At 47.6% G+C, this 17,682-nt stretch overlaps 1 protein-coding gene across 14 annotated transcripts in view; it reads right to left on the bottom strand.

Moving 5' to 3' along the window:
* TJP1 (tight junction protein 1) overlaps nt 1–17,682 on the bottom strand; it is a 1,155,396-nt gene that overhangs the window by 299,573 nt on the left and 838,141 nt on the right. For all 14 annotated transcript variants that reach the window (XM_085644067.1, XM_085644073.1, XM_085644075.1 and 11 more), the window contains one exon: nt 16,849–16,957. In XM_085644067.1, coding sequence (XP_085500193.1) covers nt 16,849–16,957 — 109 coding nt within the window. The remainder of the gene's footprint in view (nt 1–16,848; nt 16,958–17,682) is intronic.

Below are 17,682 nucleotides of genomic sequence, written 5' to 3'. Positions count from 1 at the left end.
GTATCAGAGGACAGTGCAAAGCATTTGTTGTACACACTCAGTCAGCAAATGGTCTCACACACTCAATAACTGAACTCTAGGCCAATGGTTTATATATAAAAAATATATGCTTGTTTTATTTTAGAACCAACAATTGGATTTAAAATATACTTTCTCAGAATGAGATGCTTTATATAAATACTTTTGCAATATGCAATTGACTTTTGTAAACAGTTACAAGTGGTTGCAATAGGCAACTATTTTAAACACAACAATGCATTGAGCTCAATGGAAATTTCAAGTTATTTGCAACAGATTACTTTTAGGATTACTTTTGGAATTCCAGGACTGGATCCTAGATTCAGTCCTCGGTCAGTACTCAGAATCAAGTGATGAAAGTCGACTTAATTACTGTGATGATTCTTAAACAATATTTAGCTATTTTAAAAGTTGACACTTAGAAAATATTTCAAAGAAAACAGTCAATGATTCCCTATGGAAGAAAATTCAAGTTGCAGGTACAGTATGTTCTCGTTACTTTTGTAATCCAGTAGTGGGTGCCTAGACTCAGTACTGGGACCTTTATCCAAAACAGGTAAGTAATTACGTTTTCAGATATTATACGATTTTTAAAGAATATTTAAAGAGTGCAGAAATTGACACAGAAGAAATTTCACAGAAAAACAGTCAATGATTTCCTATGGGAGAAAATTGGGTTACTGGTAAGTACAGTTGTAAGTATTTTTCAAAGTCAGTGCTGGGCACCAAGATCCAGCACTGTGAGCTCACCTAAGAGCAGGTGAGTATTTTCGTTACTCGGCTGAATTTTGGTGAATATTTTAAGATTTGAAAAGTCCACACTTAGAAGAAATTTCAGGAAAAAGCCAGTCAATTTTACCCAATGAAGAAAATAGAGTTATCGGTTTAAAGGTAAGTACTCGACTGGCAGAGTTGAGGTTCTGGGCATAGACTCAGGTGTCCCCCAGGGTCAGGTAGGTACAGTTGTTTCACCCTCAGCGACTCTAGGGCGGCCAGGTGCAGAGAGAGTTAGACCCAATGTTATCCTATGAGGGATTGGGGGGCCTTGGTTGGTGGCTGCTGACTAGCAAGCCACGCGGCTGTGGGAGCTGGGCTCCTGGTCACTTACTCAGGGCAAGTGGGGAAGTAGGTAGGTGTAGAGGTTGCACTGCCAGGGCCACTCAGGCGGCTGGGTCTAGGGTGCTTTTGAGCCTTCGGGCTCTCAATTGATTTCAATGGAAAATCTTCGGTTTAGAAAAAGACTGCAAGCTCGGGGACGAGGATTCTTCAGGTGCCACCACCACTTCGAGAGGTAAGTTGGGTAGTTGGAGGATAGGTAGGTACCCCGGGACTGGGCACAGGGGGCCGCGGGGCACCGCGTGCAGGGTTGCCTTTTGGTGTCGGGAAATCTTACCCTCTGTTGATCGCGGTAGGGGGGGCACCTTGTTCTGAGGCTGCAGGCTTCTTCAGGAGGGTCGAGGGAGGTCCTTGGGTGCCGGACTCGGGGTCACTGTCACCGTGGGGTCGTCCTCGTGGTCTTTGTTCACTCTGGCACTGGCCAGGCTTGGCTGGTGCAGAGTGTGCTGGGTTTGCGGTTCCGGGCTGCTGCCAGGGATTAGAGGTAGGTTTTGAGTAGAGCCTCTACTCATGGCAGTCCCAGGGGTTTAGAGTCAAAAGGTGGCCAGGTCCTCCGGTGTTTGTGAGGTTGCCGGCCACAAGAGATGCCAGGTTGGAGCAGAAGCAGGTTCGAGGGTCGACAGGCCGGTAGCAGTTGGTGTCTTCCTCTTCTTAGCAGCTTTAGGGCAGGTCTTCTTTCTTCTAGCTCTTCTTTGGATTTTGGAATCTGGGGAAGGAAGGTTCAGGGTGCACCTAAATACTAGATTTAGGGGCTTTACAGGTAGGTGAAGGGCAGGGACCAATGGGTCCCTGTCCTGGTGTGGGTATACCCCCTATCCTGCCTCCCTCCGTGGGAGGGGGGCAGTAGCCTAGTCCTGATAGGGTAGGGCTTCCCATCTTCAAGATGGCGAGAGTCCGGAGATGTGCTTCACCTCGCCTCCCCAGGCACATCCCCTGTCCTTATTTGGGGTTTCCGGCCAAGCTTCCCTCCAGAGTAAGGGGGTTGCAGTGGCCTGGGGAAGCTCACAGAGGCGGCATAAGCCTTTGAAGCTTCCCCCTGCCCATCCTGGGGGAGGAGATTTAGCACCTCGCCCAGGATGTGCATTGTTGCAGGCCCAGGAGAGCAGGGGCTCTCCTACCCAGGGGTCCAGCAACGTGTCTGCTGTGTGGCAGCCTAGCCAGCCTCAGAACAGACGTGGATGTTATGTTATGTTAATAAGAGCTTGTAGAGCGCACGGTCACCAGAAGTTTTCATGGCGCTAATTGTTGCAAGCGTCATGGCAGGGGAAACTAAGCATAGGACAGCGCAAACAGCCATGTTTTGAGGGCCTTTCTATACCCCATCAAGTTTTCCTGCATCCTGATGTCCAGAGGCAGAGAATTCCAAAAACCAGGGGCAAGCAAGGAAAACCTGCACCCTCCCTGGCGTTTGAGTTTGATGGTTGGGATAGTCAGTAGCCTGAGGTGGGCAGACCGTAGATTGCGGCGTGGGGTATGTTTCTCGATCAGGCTGCTGATAAATTTGGGACTCCTACAGTGCAAGGCCTTAAAGAGTAAGCATCCAGTCTTGAATGCTGCACGTTGGGCGATTGGGAGCCAGTGTAGTTTGGCCAGCAGGGGGCTGGCAGAATGCCATTTCGGTTGCTGGAATATTAGTCTCGCTGCTTGGTTCTGTACTATTTGTAAGCGTTTGAGTAGGAACATAGGCAGACCGAGATAGATGGAGTTTGAGAAGTCAAGGCGCGACAGTACGAGGGCTATTACTGCCTGAATGAGGGCTTAGGGAGTAAGCAGATGGGCGATTTTTCTTATTTTCCTCAGTTGGAAGACACATGAGGAGACTACTGTCCCCACTTGTCCTTTGAGCGAGAGATCGGAATTTAGAGTGACCCCAAGGCTTTTTACTGAAGGGGAGGGGGTGGGGGTTGGTCCGAGGTCAATAGGCCAGTAGTGAGGGCCCCACATGATCTCGCTTTTTCCCGGTAGGACTAGTTCTGTCTTGCCGGGGTTGAGTTTAAGGTGGTTAGGATTCATCCATCACTGGATGTGAAGCATAGTGGCTTGGAATTCTGGGGCAGAGTTCGGGCCATCCAGTGTAAAGATGAGTTGTAAGTTGTCTGCATAATTGAAGGTGGTTATCTTACTATTTTTTAGGGAGTTAATGAGGGGTTTGAGATATAAATTGAATAAGTGAGGGGAAAGGGACGAACCCTGGGGGACACCGCAGGAGGCGGCAATCCTAGGAGCGGTGAAAGGGCCGAGACGGACTGCCTGTGTTCTGTCTTCGAGGAATGACTTAATCCAATTATATGCAGGACCTTGTATGCCTGCCTGTTCGACACGGGACAATAGGATTTTGTGGTCGACCGTGTGGAACGCGGCGACAGATCCAGAAGTACGAGTGCCTGAGGTATGCCCTTGTCTGAGTTTGCTCGCAAGATGTCCAATACAGCGAGGATGACCGTTTCAGTTGAATGGGCGGGGCGAAACCCAGCTTGATTAAGTTCTAGATGATCAGACTGTTCGATGAAGTTTGAGAGGGACCTAGCGACGTGGGCCTCGAGAATCTTTGCGAGAAAGGGGAGAAGGGAGATGGGGCAATAGTTGGAGGGATTCAGTGGGTCAGCCCCAGGTTTTGTTTAGTAGCGGGACCACTCTCGCGTTCTTGAAGGCAGTGGGAACCTTACCTTGGAGGAGAGATTTATTAAGGAAGGGGAGCACACAGTGAGGGAGGTTGGACAGGGCATCCTTTAGAATGTGTGGGGGGCAGCAGTCGTTAGGGGAACCGGATTTGACTCGAGCCAGCAGATCTGAGAGAGTCTGGGGGCGGAAGGCAGGGAAATGATCTATAGTGATTGGATTGGTTGTTGAGAAGTCCAGGTTAACCGCACAGAGGGTGGTGGGAATGCTGGCTTTGATAGTGGATATTTTATCCAGAAAATAGGTGTTAAGGGAGTTACAGAAATCTTGAGTAGGTGGCTGGTTGGGATGGGTTCTATCTGTGTTGCAGAGGTCATTAACTATGGTGAAAATTTCTTTAGGTTTGTTATGGGCATTTAGTATTCTTGCTGAGAAATAGGTTGCTTTGGCTTCACGTATAGCTTTTTTGTAATCATTACGGGCTAGGGAGAACTGAAGTTTGTCCTCCATGGTGTATTTTAGCCTCCATTTTCTTTCTTTTTGCCGGAGCTAGAGCTTTTGTTTTTTTAACTCAGTGGAGAACCACTTCTGAGCATCTATGTGTCGGGTTCGTGTGAATTTAGTGAGTGGGGCGTGAGTGTCGCAAACATTCAATAGCCATTCCGAGATCACGGTGTCCATGATGTTAACGTCTGGGTTAAAGGTGGGTATGGACTTTGCTAAGGTGTCAGTGAATCCCAGTTTATCGAAGGACCTCCATTTTCTAGTCATGCCTCCACCGGTTGAGGAAGTCTTTGTTTTAGGGTTGGTGGTAACCGTAAAGTTGATTAGATAATGGTCGGACCATATGCAGGGTGAGACAGTAGGCGCCAGTAGTGTAAGATTTGAGGACCATATTTGGTCCAGAATGTGTCCTTTAGCGTGGGTGGGGGTGGATACGTGTTGAGCAAGGTTCAGGTTGGAGAGTAGTTCCGATAGTTCTACAGCATGTGGCCCACCCAGGGCGTCATTGAACCAGTAGTTCAAGTCGCCTATAAGCATGATGCTAGCATAATTAGTGACCAGGTTTGCCATTTGTTCGCTTAAAGCGAACGGGAAGGCAGGCATGGCTTGAGGGGGTCGGTAAATTAACACAAAATTGATAGAGCCAGTTGTGGCATCTAATTTGATAACTAAGTTCTCCACCTCCGGGAGGACCAGAGGAGTAAGAGCGGTAAAGACATGATCTTTATGGATGATGGCGGCGACTCCACCACCGTTTTTGCCCTGAGGTCGATTAGCAGCTAGTATGTAATATTCTGAGGGGAGTGCTGCTAGAATGTCTGGCGCAGAATCCTGGGTAAGCCAGGTCTCTGTGATCAGAAGGATGTCTGGTTTCTCAAAGCTTAGCAGCAAGAAGATGTCTAATTGGTATTTGACCAGCGAGCGAGTATTGAGATAGAGAATGCGCAGAGCGATCTTCGTTGTTGTTTTAGGGTGATGAGGGCATGGAGTGAGGGGAGTCGTATGGTGATAATGTTCTGAGTAAATGCTGTATTCTCTGAGGCGATTTTGAGTGGACAGGTTGAGGGGGGAGCAGCGATTGGCTAGCGAGCGCAGTGTCTTAGAGGAGTACGTAATAATTTGGCCATGGATTTTGGCCCCTGGTCCCAGCTGGGCGCAGACGGGCTTGCCTTTGGTGCGCCTTCGGTGCGCCGCCGGCGCTCCCGCCTAGCGGTGAGCATTAGTGTCTAAGCCCCGCCTCTATCTCCACCTCCTTGCGGCCGATTGCCTGGAGGCCTGGGGAGGGGAGTGGCAGGAAGTAAATCGCCCAGTTAGTTGGCGAGATACAGTGAAGTTTAAAAATTAAGTTTTGACAGATCTAATCACAAAATTCTAGTAACTTTTTAAAAAAACAACAAGCATAGCGCGCTAAATGCAGCAGGTCCGCGCGACAATAGCAACAATTGCCCGCTGCGGCGAGCTTTAGTATCTAAGCCCCACCTCTATCTCCACCTTCTTGCGGCCGATTGGCTGGAGGCCTGGGTAGGGGAGTGGAAGGAAGTAAATCGCCCAGTGAGTTGGCGAGATACAGTGAAGTTTAAAAATTAAGTTTTGACAGATCTAATCACAAGATTCTAGTAACTTTTTTAAAAAACAACAAGCATAGCGCGCTAAATGCAGCAGGTCCGCGTGACAATAGCAACAATTGTAGGTTAGGTTTTAGGAGGCATCTCTAAGATGCCCTCTGGGGTGCTTGGTACATTAAATCCCACACTGGCATCAGTGTGAGTTTAATGTGCTGAGAAGTTTGATACCAAACTTCTCAGTCTTCAGTGTTGCCATTATGGTGCTGTGGAGTTCGTGTTTGACGGGCTCTCAGCACCATGTACTCTTAAATGGCAGCACTGCACTTACAGTGCCCAGGAATGGACCTGGGTACTGTAGGGGCACAGGGATCCTGCTCCTGTGCCCACACCATCGGCATAGGGCACTCAGCTAGAGAGGTGGCTGATATATGGCAGTGTCAGTCAGTCAGTCAGAATATCTTTATTCGACTCAATTAAAGTCATACAAAGAGATTAAAAACATTTCATACAAAAAGTTAGGAGCATTTCATGCGTGTTAAAATGACAGTAAAATAATTTACATTAAAACAAATCTAGGCATACAAAAGTTAAAAAGGAATAACAATGGATCTAATGGGTATGTTTTTTCATCCTAACTGCAGCTACCAAGAAATTGGCTATACAAAAGGTGATATGTATGTTAGGCAATGATTGCAAGAAGAGCAGAGCCGGTCTCACTTGTGTGAAGCCCGCCTCCTTCAAAGCTGATACCAGATATTTTTTCCTTGGCTCTAAATAAAACCCACAAAACATAACAAAATGCATGGTGTCTTGTGGTGAGAAATGATCGCAACTGCAGGGTGAGGCTATTTCCGGTTTTTCCCATGTTTTAAAAGTGCCTAAATAAAAATGTAACAAATTAAACCTGAACTTGGTTAAAAGAAACCTATGGAATGGAATTGTAACGAAACCAAGATACGGTGCTAAAGAAAATGAATTAACAAGTAAGTAATGACCCCTTACTGATGGTTTCACTAATTCCCTTTCTTCACGAAGTGCTCTTGCCCTCCCCATAAAATGCTTTTTGACAAGATCGATGTCTTGGACCTTGATATCTTGGGGGGAAGTAAAGAGCTCTGGTCGTCCCAAATCTGAGAATACCTTCAACAGATAGGCCAGCCAGGGGATCTTTTTACAATGGTCTAGGGACAAGACGTCGGACATGATCTTATGGTTCAGTGGGAGGTCTTTATTAAGCCACGTCTTAAACCAAGTGTTAAGTGGCAGTGTAGGTGATGGGCATGGCACACAGGGATGTGTGCCATATCGACTCTTTGTTTTGTCTTGCACCCAGACACCAGCCTGCAAGGGCAGTGTGTGTGTGTAAGTCTACAGGGCCTCTAAGGGTGGCACAATGAGTGCTGCAGCCCTTAGAGGCCTTCCCTGGTCACAAGGCCCTGGGTACCTAGGGTACCATTTACCAGGGGCTGACATGTGGCCAGGGTTTGCCAATTTGGGTTTTGTGTGTTTAGGGAAGGAACATAGGCCCTGGGCACCTGATTGGCAGGAGTCCAGGGCACACTTAGTCAAAGTACATTCAGCAATTCAGCAAAAAGTGGGGGCATACCATGCAAGAAAGATGGCACTTTCTCACAGCTACCAGACGTGATGGATATGCATAGATAGTGGGTGAACATGTTATCTGTGCTGTGGGGTTTAATTTAAGGACAGTGGGTGAGTTGGGAGGAGTGTTTGTTGGAATACATTTCGATGTCACATGAATTATGCAACATTAAATTATGGAAGGTGTTGCAGAAAGCTTATCAAGGAGCCCACGTTCTGCATTCACTTTTACCACTATCTTTTGTAAGGTGTGGTAGCGTTTATCTGAGGGGACTTGTCAGGAACTCTTCCATTTGAATTGTGCTGCTCAGATAATTCTCAGTGCTGTACCCTATTCCTGTCTGTTTTACAACTATGTAAAAGACCTGTTTTTCATTGCCATGGCACAAGCTGATCATGCAGGGTCTGATAGAAGTCTGCCAAATTCTGAACTATGAATGTACACAGTACTTTGACCCAGGATCCATTAGGTGTGCCGTGCACTAGTACAGTTGAGGATGAAGTAGTTGTATGGACCTATACAGCTTGGCTGCTGATCCCCATCAAACTAGGGTAAAGTCTAGGACAAGAATGATGCTGGAAGTGCTGCTGGACAGTCTTGCAAGTAGAGGTCCTCTGTTTGCTGAGAGAAGAGTTTCTGGATTGCATGCTACCAAGGACAGCCTGCATGCCAGCTGCCGGAGGTACTTTGTAAGCTGTTGTGAGGTCAGCACCTCCCCAGGACAGAAGGTCGCCCAGCTGCTTTGCAGGAGGATGAAACCACAATATCCATCTGCCTTGCCAAGGACCCAGGGAAGATTCTTTACCAGAATACTTGTTTGGTGAACCTAATTTGTCGGAGACTCTCCCTTACTCTCCATCGCAGCAGGGAGATCTGTGTGAGCACCTCTTGCCTACAGGAACCTCGAGGACCACCCCACTGTGGCATTATCTTGCCTACAGGAACCTCGAGGACCACCCCTCTGTGCCAATATCTGGCATCAGGATGTCTGAGAGGCCAAGGTGCACTGTGTCAGGAAGTGCTAACCACATGCAAAGCAATCATGCGTTCTGGAGATATCACTCCTTTAACCCTGGTTGTCAATCTCCATCTTTACTCTGTCTGCCGTCCATGTACTCAGATCCACGGATACTCCTAGAGTTACAAAACAAAAGCTAACAGAGACTGGCGCTTTACAAGACATAGGGCCCGATTATGTTGTCAGACTGATCATCACCCATATGTCGTTGGTGGTGGTCCGTCTGACATCTGATGCTGCAGTTCGACTGCCACATAATGATGTTGGTCGGAGGGCAGAGGGACTGACCGACTTAGACAGGCTCAAGGAATCCATCTGCGCCCTATACCAACATTGGGGGCAGTGCCAGAAGAGGCATCGCCTTAGTGATTATGATGTCCCTTTTCCCTCTGCCTTTAAATGGCAGTCCGACCGCCATGTAAAGACAGACGGAATGGGACTTTATGGGCCTCTAGCAAGGCCCCCCGTCGCAGTGTGCCTCCGTTATGGGCACAGGGGCGCACATGTGGTGCCCCCATCCCAAACATCCATGAACTGTGTGCCAGGCACAACATCGCACTAAACCCCCAATTTACCGCTGACATTACCTCAAAATCACCTTCCTTATTAACTCTACCCCCTGATTCCTCCACTCACCTACTCACTACAACACCTCCTGATACCAACCTCTCAAACTCACAGCTTAAAAACAATGCCTCCTGGCATAATTTCCACCCCGTAACTGAGTTTGAAGTCTTTAACATAATTTCTAAACTAAAACTAAAACTAAAGCACATCATTGCCCCATATTGGACTACTATCATCAACTCCTCCCTTACCACTGGATGTGTCCCCGTCTCCCTCCAACTCTGACAAATCACTCCCATTCTTAAAAATCCCAAAGCCGACCCTAACAATCTCCGCCCTATCTCTAACCTACCCCTTCATTCCAAAGCCCTTGAAAAATGAGCCCTGCCTCAATGGGGTAAACACATTGACACTTTCAACCTACTTGACTCCTTGCAATCCAGCTTCCGAAAAGGCTGCAGTACCATGCTAAATATAGTTGATGACATCCACCACTCCCTTGATAATGGCGAGACATGCCTACTTATTCTCCTCGACCTCTCTGCTGCGTTTGATACAGTTAACCACTCTGCCTTACTTAATAAGCTCAAAGTTCGCTTTGGCCTCAATGGTCCTGTCCTCAAATGGTTCCCCTCCTACCTCCAACACAGAAGAGAACAAATCAAAATCTACGACTGCAACCCAAACCCTACACCAGTCTCCCTAGGTGTCCCCCAGGGATCTATTCTCTCTCCCTCTCTCTTCAACCTCTCTATGGAACCTCTTACCCTCATTCTAAAACAAGCTGAAATCAACTATCATCTCTATGCAGATGAGACCCAACCTTACGATAAGATTAAATCCCACTCTGATGTTCTGCACCTTAACAACACCCTGACTAAAATCCAATCATGGTTCCACTTATCTCAAACCCAACCCTAAAAAAACTGAAATCATGCTCTTCTTTCAAAAAAAACAACCCAGCTCCCTATCCAAACATGGATATCTGACCTTAATGCCCTCAACTATTTGCTCTCCTTATCCAACTCAGTAAAATCTCTTAGTATCACTATTGACAATAGCCAAACTCTTAATGTCCACATAAAAACTCGGCTAAAGGAGCATTCTTCACTCTCAGTCATCTCAAGAAAATTAAACCCTTCATTCCAGCTGACGACTTCAAATCGATTGTCCAGTCTCCAGTCCTCTTGAGAATTGACTATGGTAACGCAATCCTCTCCGGAATCCCTAAAGTTCACCTAGCCCCACTCAAATCTGTGCTCAACCTAGCGGCCAGGCTAATCACCGACTGCAAACGCATTGACCACATCTGCCCAGCCGTTAAATGGCTTCCCGTCGAAGGCAGATCCTCCTACAAGAATGCATGCATTACGCACAAAGCCCTTCATCAAAATACCCCGCTGTACCTCACAAATAAACTCAATAAAGAGGGCTGCTCTTGACCGATGAGAAGCACCAACGCTCTCCTCCTTGTTCCACCTCGGTTAAAAAAGAAAACCACAAAATCTCGCTCTTTCTCCGTAAATGCCCCAAACATCTGGAATGACCTCCCAAAAGACCTGGGATGTAACCCCTCCTACGTCAGCTTTAAAAAAGACCTCAAACTGCACCTGCTCAACAAATATTGGGGTCCATAATCCCTTTTTCATCTCACTTGTTCTACTCTCTCCCTTCCCTCCTCGTTCCCCTCCCCGCCTTCGCCTTTTCTTACCCACCCCCTTCCATACTCCCTCTCCATCTATACTACCACCCCTTCCTCTTTTTCACCTCCCTATTCACACCTAACTACCCATTACCCGCAGACCATTGAGCCTACCTCCATCTTGTGTTACTGTATAAAATTTGATTACCTATATCCATTTTATTTATGTAGATAGCTCTTTTTTGCCCGTCAATGCAAGTTGTATTATTCAATTTGTTATTTTTAGTCTAACCTGTCTGAATGTTACGCTATGAACAATTGTTGTTATTACTGTACTATCGTTATGCTCATGTAAAGCGCTCTGATAACCCCGGATCTAGCCAGCGCTATATAAAACCTTTTAAATAAATAAATAAAACATGGTGCCTGGCACACGATGCATGGATGTTTGAGAACTGCCCATAAACTTCTACGAGGAAAACTTACTGCTTAGTGCATCTTTGGGTAACGTTTAGTATTTAGAATTGTGTGCAATAAAGTACTTTTCAATTTCTAAAGTAAAACACTGATTAGGCATTCGGGAATTAGGGGATATTGTGAGGTCGTACAGCAGGATGACTGTAATTCACACCATATTCTTGAGTAAGTCTCCTCTAACCTGAGACAATCAAGTGCTAGTGAGGGGTAGTTGGTAATCCAGTTTGGAACCAACAGTACAGTGGTACCAGAACACCAGTGATACACAGCTCAAAACATCACAACTAGATCCCAGTTACCTCAGACTGTCTGGGGCCTTAGGAACAAGGACACACAGTAAGTAAGGCGCCAAAAACGAGGTTCTCCCCATGCCTTGCAAGGCATTATGGGGCGCTTAGAGCTCCTTCCTTTGCATAATTGATGAGCGGCTCTCCCGCTGTGCCGGGGAGAGCCGCGCTGGCGGTGCCGGCGGCTTCGCCTCATCTTCTTCTTTCGGTGGGGGGCCCGGTCCCACCCGGACCCCCAGGTGCCGATAGGCGGCTCGGGGAGCCCATCCCGGCCGCTCCTTCTTGTTTCTGGGGCCCAGTCCCACCCGGGTCCCTCGCGCCTCCAAGTCTACATGTTCGGGGTCCCGGTCCCACACGGGACCCCCGCATGCCTCCGAGATTGGGGTAGCCTGGGGAGCCCTCCCCCGGCTGCCCCCGCCAGCTCCCCGCCCGGCCAGCACCCTCGCGTGCTGCCGCGGGAGCCGGCGCGACTCTTCTCATATGCCCGCCCCCAGCGGGCAGACACGCCGCATCCTCCATGGTGCGGTTCTTTGGGGGGAGTGCGATGGCACTTTCCCCCCACCTTCTCCACCCTCGGGGCACGGGGATGGGTCCCGGGCCCCCGAACATCTTTGGGGGGGGGCGTGACGGCGCTCCCCCTCACTCAGCATCGGTGGGGGCCAAGGTGTGCTCCTGGCCCCCTGCCAAGGGCCACCTTCCCGGGGAGCGCGACGGCGCTCCCCCTCCTATTTGTTCGGCGGGGGCCAGGGTGGGCTCCGGGCATCCCGTGGGGGAACCATCACGGGGTGCGCGACGGCGCACCCCGACTTTACTTCCTTGGGGGGCAGCCCCTGGGACCTGACCCACCCCGGGGGCAGTTTCCAGACCGGCGGCGGAGCCCCACGTGCTTCGTCGTCGGTCCCGTCAACGGTCGTGTACCTTCTGGGGGGCATATCTCATCCCCCAGGGGCCCGATCTCCTCCATTTTCGCGTCCTCTTGCTCCTGGTGGCGCCCCCCAGCCACTGAGAGCACTCTCCTTCGCCCTCCGGGTCTCCAAGAGGGTGCCTTCGGCAGGGAACGGTCTTCACTGGCTCCCTGCGCCAGCCTTTCGCCTGGCTCTCCTTCGGGGCCTCACTTCTCCCTGCTCAGAGGCCACTGCTCCTGCGCACCGGTCCTGGACTCTTCTTCTGGTGCTGTTTGGGTCCTGGGGTTCAGTCATGGGGTCTCTCCTTCCAACTGCCCATTGCGCCAGGCTCCAGCACCTTCAGCCTCCGCCGACCACACCCCAGAGAGAGCTTCTCTTCCTGTGCAAGCACTGTTTAAAAGTTGAGTAGGAGGCTTGCAGGAAGTCCCTGTTGGTCCTATCAAACAGCGACATAACTTTCCTGCCCCTGCTCCCTCCTCCTTGTCCAGCCTCTGGGTTTGTTCAAAATGGCGTCGTCCAGTGTCTCTGGCCACATGGCCTCTGAAACCCAACTCCTTCCCTCCTTGGTTCAGCCTGGTGCCTGGCACCCAGCGACAGCAATTGATGGATTGGTCTGCAGCCCCACCCATCTTCTCTTCGTGGATAGGAGGCCCTAGCTTGTGGAAGAAAGGTTACCAATCCATCCAGCGGAGGTCAGGCCTCAGACTGGGTCTGGTCATGGCTGGCTCAGAGAAATATGACAGTTCTGGATGACCCAAAAGCAGTACAAATATGACTTTGGACTCCGCAGAATACTTCTTTTCACATTTGCTACATTGGACTTAAGTGCATGTCTGGAATCTGTAGGCCTAATTGAAGTTAATCTAGCCATGGGCCCCACATCCCCATAGGGGAGTAATAAAGTGAAAAAACAGTAAAACACACTGACTTTCCCTAGCATGTTTCTTCCATCCTGAGTTCACTGTGGGTGAGTCACAACCTATGAGGCTCCCCCACAGTAAAAGCTCAACAATTAGGTGCTCAGAAAGGGAAAAATCCGGGCGCCCCATAGTGTCAGAACCACCTTCTAACAGATTCACACTGCAGGCGCCACCATGTAGACCATGAGAGCTCGGCCAACGCTTGACACGGGTCAGGACTGCTGGGGAGACTTCACTGCACAGGTGAGCCACTCAGACTTAGGCCGTGGGCTCAATAGAATATTCAGGGTGGGTTCCCCTCATGTTGAGACCCCAGTGCTAAATCCTGCACGATAGGTCTGTCAAATCCACATATAAAAGTACTGCACCTTTAAAGGAGCAAACTGAATGCTAGCAGAATTCTTGTAACAACCAGCTGCTGAAGAACCTAATTTAGCCCTACAAGTCTTCGGTCTCTGGGTTTGTTAGCAATAGAGTACCTGCTTCAAACTGGATTTTAGTGTTAGATGTGGGAGGATACTAGGATTCGGACAGTAAACTCTCCACACACACCCAGATCCCAGGTTTAGTGTCACCAAAGACTTTCACCATCTTGAAAACGTCTTGACACATGGCATTTTGGGCCTCTTTCCAGTAGAGCAAGCAGAAGCTACTGGAAAAGTAGGTAGATAAGGGTCTCGAAAACTTTACTTCATTGGTCAGATAAACTCTGAGTGTTCCTAGTCCACAGGCTGATGACTCCTACACAGCTGAACACTCACCCAGCTTTCATCAAAACACTGCTGGACTCGAGAAAGGCTGTGATAATTTTCAGACTGCCTGTCCTATGGTGTCCGATTAAATTTCAGGTTTGCCCCAGGCGGACAAGAGTCTTTCTGCAGAGAAACCATCAAGTCCTTTTTCAGACTCACAGGCGCTAGTAGGGCCAATCTATTTGTGTATCTGACTCGTGCTCTTTCATGAGTGAACTCAAAGCGCACCTAGGTCCCGGTATACCACAACTATTGATTATCATTGGTGCCTTGGGGAACAATGTCCACTTAAATCTTTAAAAATCCATATCTTCGGTTCCCCTTATTGGAGTTTTGTTTAATTAGATGATTTATTGTCCTCTATTTTTTATTAATTGTTATTGTGTTTTCGGCTATGTAACTGTTTTGTTATTTATAAATGCTTTAACATTTTCCCTACGTTAAGGCTGTCTGCTTTTTGCCATAGCTACCAGGGGTTGAGCTCAGATTTAAATTACTGAAACCTTTGACTGGACCTAACCAGAAATTGACTTTATTACTTGTGGTGGACACAAAGTCGCTTCAACTAATAAACCACTTTCTCACAGTGAGTAATCTGTGGTGAGAACGTTTCCACCAACAAGTGATAACAGGGTAAGTAACTTATACTTCAAACCGTAGGTTCATCACCTTGTGTGAATATACTAAAGCAATCCCCTTTGTTAGCAGGAGGATCCTAGGAGTGGACTTTACAGCAGGTCCGAGAGGGCAGAATGACCCTTCCAGTGGATCTGATAACAGAGAAGTTAGAAGGAATGGGCAAAAAGAGCAATTGCACAGGACCCACATTTCCCAAGGTCCACTGTGAACGAGAACTTTTCTCAACTTTTAATGTATAAGTAAATATTGTTTGGCATCATGTGATTTGAATAAGTAGATCATTGGTAAAAAACCTCAAAGCTCTTCTGAACAGGGGCCTCAAAATATTTCTTGCCCAGGGCCACCAAAATCATCAAATGACACTGTCTGATAATTGATACAGTAGCACCTGGTGAAAGTAGGGATGGATTCACATGTGGCTACTGGGCAGATATTCAAAACAGTAACACATGAGCCAAGGTTCTCATTGTCCTGATGAGGCCCTAATGTCCTAAGGCCATCCGATAGATCCTTTGGGGCCAAGGCATAGCACAGTTTAATTTAAAAAAAAGCCAAGGAACTGCTGCGGATTTTAAATGGTGTAGCCTCTTGCCCTCCTTATACAATATAAAAACCATTTATAAAGTGCCATGTTACTCCAACTGGTGTGTTCCCGCGCTAAGGAACCACTACTAAAAGGCTAGAAAGGCAAGAAGCAGTGAAACGTACGAGTTACTTACCTTCAGTAACGATTTATCTGGTAGAGACGTTGTTTAGCCGCAGATTCCTTAACTTAGAACATCCCAAAGCATCAGACTGGATCCAGAAACAATTTTGCAGTCAACGCCGTCTCCTCCTCCTGCTTCAACACCCTCCGCATGCTTTGCAGGATCTTCAAGTGGATCCCCACCGAAACAAGGAGGACAGTCACCCAGGCCCTCGTCAGCAGTAGACTGGACTACGGAAACTCACTCTATGCAGGAGCCCTGACCAAACTCCTGAAACTGCATCAACGCATCCAGAACGCCTCCGCACGCCTGATCCTCGACATCCCTCGCCACAGCCACATCTCACCCCACCTGAGAGACCTGCACTGGCACCTATCAACAAAAGGATAACCTTCAAACTCCTCACCCACGCACACAAGGCACTCCACAACACCGGACCAACGTACCTCAACAGCCGACTCAGCCTCTACACCTCCACCCGCCAGCTCCACTCCGCAAAACGCGCCCTCGCCACCGTGACCGCCGGCGACAGATCATTCTCCCACCTCGCCGCCAAGACATGGAACACCCTCCCCATCCGCCTGCGGCAGACCGAAGACCTTCTGACCTTCGGAAGACTTCTCAAGACCTGGCTCTTCGAACAGTAGCAGCTCCCTCCCCCCTAGCACCTTGAGACCCTCGCAGGTATGTAGTGCGCTTTACAAATGCCATGATTGATTGATTGATTGTAGCTCACTCTCACAATCTGTAATAGTAATTCAAACTGGAAAAATGGTCTTCAGAGTTAGGAGCCTCCAGGTACAACTATGCACAGGGTTGAAAGGAGCACACATTAGGAAAGTGAGGACTAATTTGAGGTGCAGCATGATGAATGGGGCAGTGAGAAACTCATGTGAAGGCCTCTTTGTAGACAAGTACGAGTGAGAGAATGAAAGGGTGTGTCCTGTTATCGCGATCCCTGAGTGGGTCAAGAGTCTTGTCTTCTGAGGTGCCAATTCACTTGTTTCTCTGGAAAGGTTAGGCGAGCAAGTGAGGACTCGAGCTCACTGAGGTGGTATGGTGACTGAGTCCCTACATGCTAATGTTCTATGGCCCCAAGCATAGTTCTGTTTTTGAGCAGAATCCCTGAAACAAGACCCAAAGAAAAGACCTGAGCCTAGTACTAAATAAAATTAGAAAACAAATAAGTAATATCATTTATATTTAATGCCATCCCTAAAATGTAAATTTAGCTAATTTAAAAACGTATATTTAAGTATGGAGTCATTCTTTTATGATGTACAGTAAAACAAAGCTCACATAAAAAAAGAAATTGATTGACAGTCTCTCTAGTCTTGTACTTTCTTCTTCTGGTTCCACATCATGGACCCAGCCTCTCTTTCACCTCCATCAAATTAGCAAAACAGGCCTGTAAAAAACACACATGATCTGGTAGAGAGCGACATGCTAGGGAAACCACATTTGTAAACCTAAACAAAACTGCATACAAGATTAAATTTAAGTACTCACCATCTCTCTTTTTCTGTGCAAGTATAGTCACCTCCTCTCCTTTTGGGAGATCAAGCAGAAACAGTACTGCTTCCTCCCTGATGATGTTTGTGAAATCTACATTGTTTACCTAGGAAAAAAAGTGTTATTTACAATATAAGTGAAAGCATCATATTCATCTCATGCCTTATAGTTACATTTAAAAAGACAGCACTACTATGTAAGAAACTGGCTCTTTATATACTACACCAACATGAGGTATAGTGTGTATAGGGTCCAGGTGACTCCAAAGGTAGGCAGAGGTTAAAGTTAGATAGAACCTTACACTCTATTTGTGGTAGCTTGGTCAAGCAGTAAGGCAGTATCAGAGGACAGTGTTAAGCATTTGATGTACACACTCCGTCAGCAAATGAATTCACACATTCAGAGACTGAACTGTAGGCCAATGGTTTTGTATAACAAATATACTGTGTTTTATTTAGAACCAAGCAAGCCTGGCACAGGTACGCATTAAATACTTCACAGTAATACGTTACTGAAATTTGAACAGTTTGAAAATGCAATAGAAATTGTACTTTGTTTGATTTACAGGAGAGCAGTAGTATGCAACACTTAGCAAATACAGTACATTGAAATGAATAGGCCTTTTCAGTAAATTGCAGGTAAGTTACATTTCACTGTACTTTTCTTACTCAGTGCTGGATACCTGGATTCAGCACTGGGACATTTCCTGCAAACAGGTATGTAAATACCTTTTGGTTATTTGTGCGATTTTTAAAGAATACGTTTAGATTTTGAAAATACACACAAACTTTTTGGAAGAAAATCGGTCAATGTTATCCTATGGAGGAAAAG

The sequence above is a fragment of the Triturus cristatus genome, chromosome 3_1, assembly GCF_964204655.1.
Source record: "Triturus cristatus chromosome 3_1, aTriCri1.1, whole genome shotgun sequence".
Taxonomy (NCBI): Eukaryota; Metazoa; Chordata; class Amphibia; order Caudata; family Salamandridae; genus Triturus; species Triturus cristatus.
Note: the sequence above shows the minus strand (reverse complement) of the source record. Positions and strands in the feature narration are given on the sequence as shown.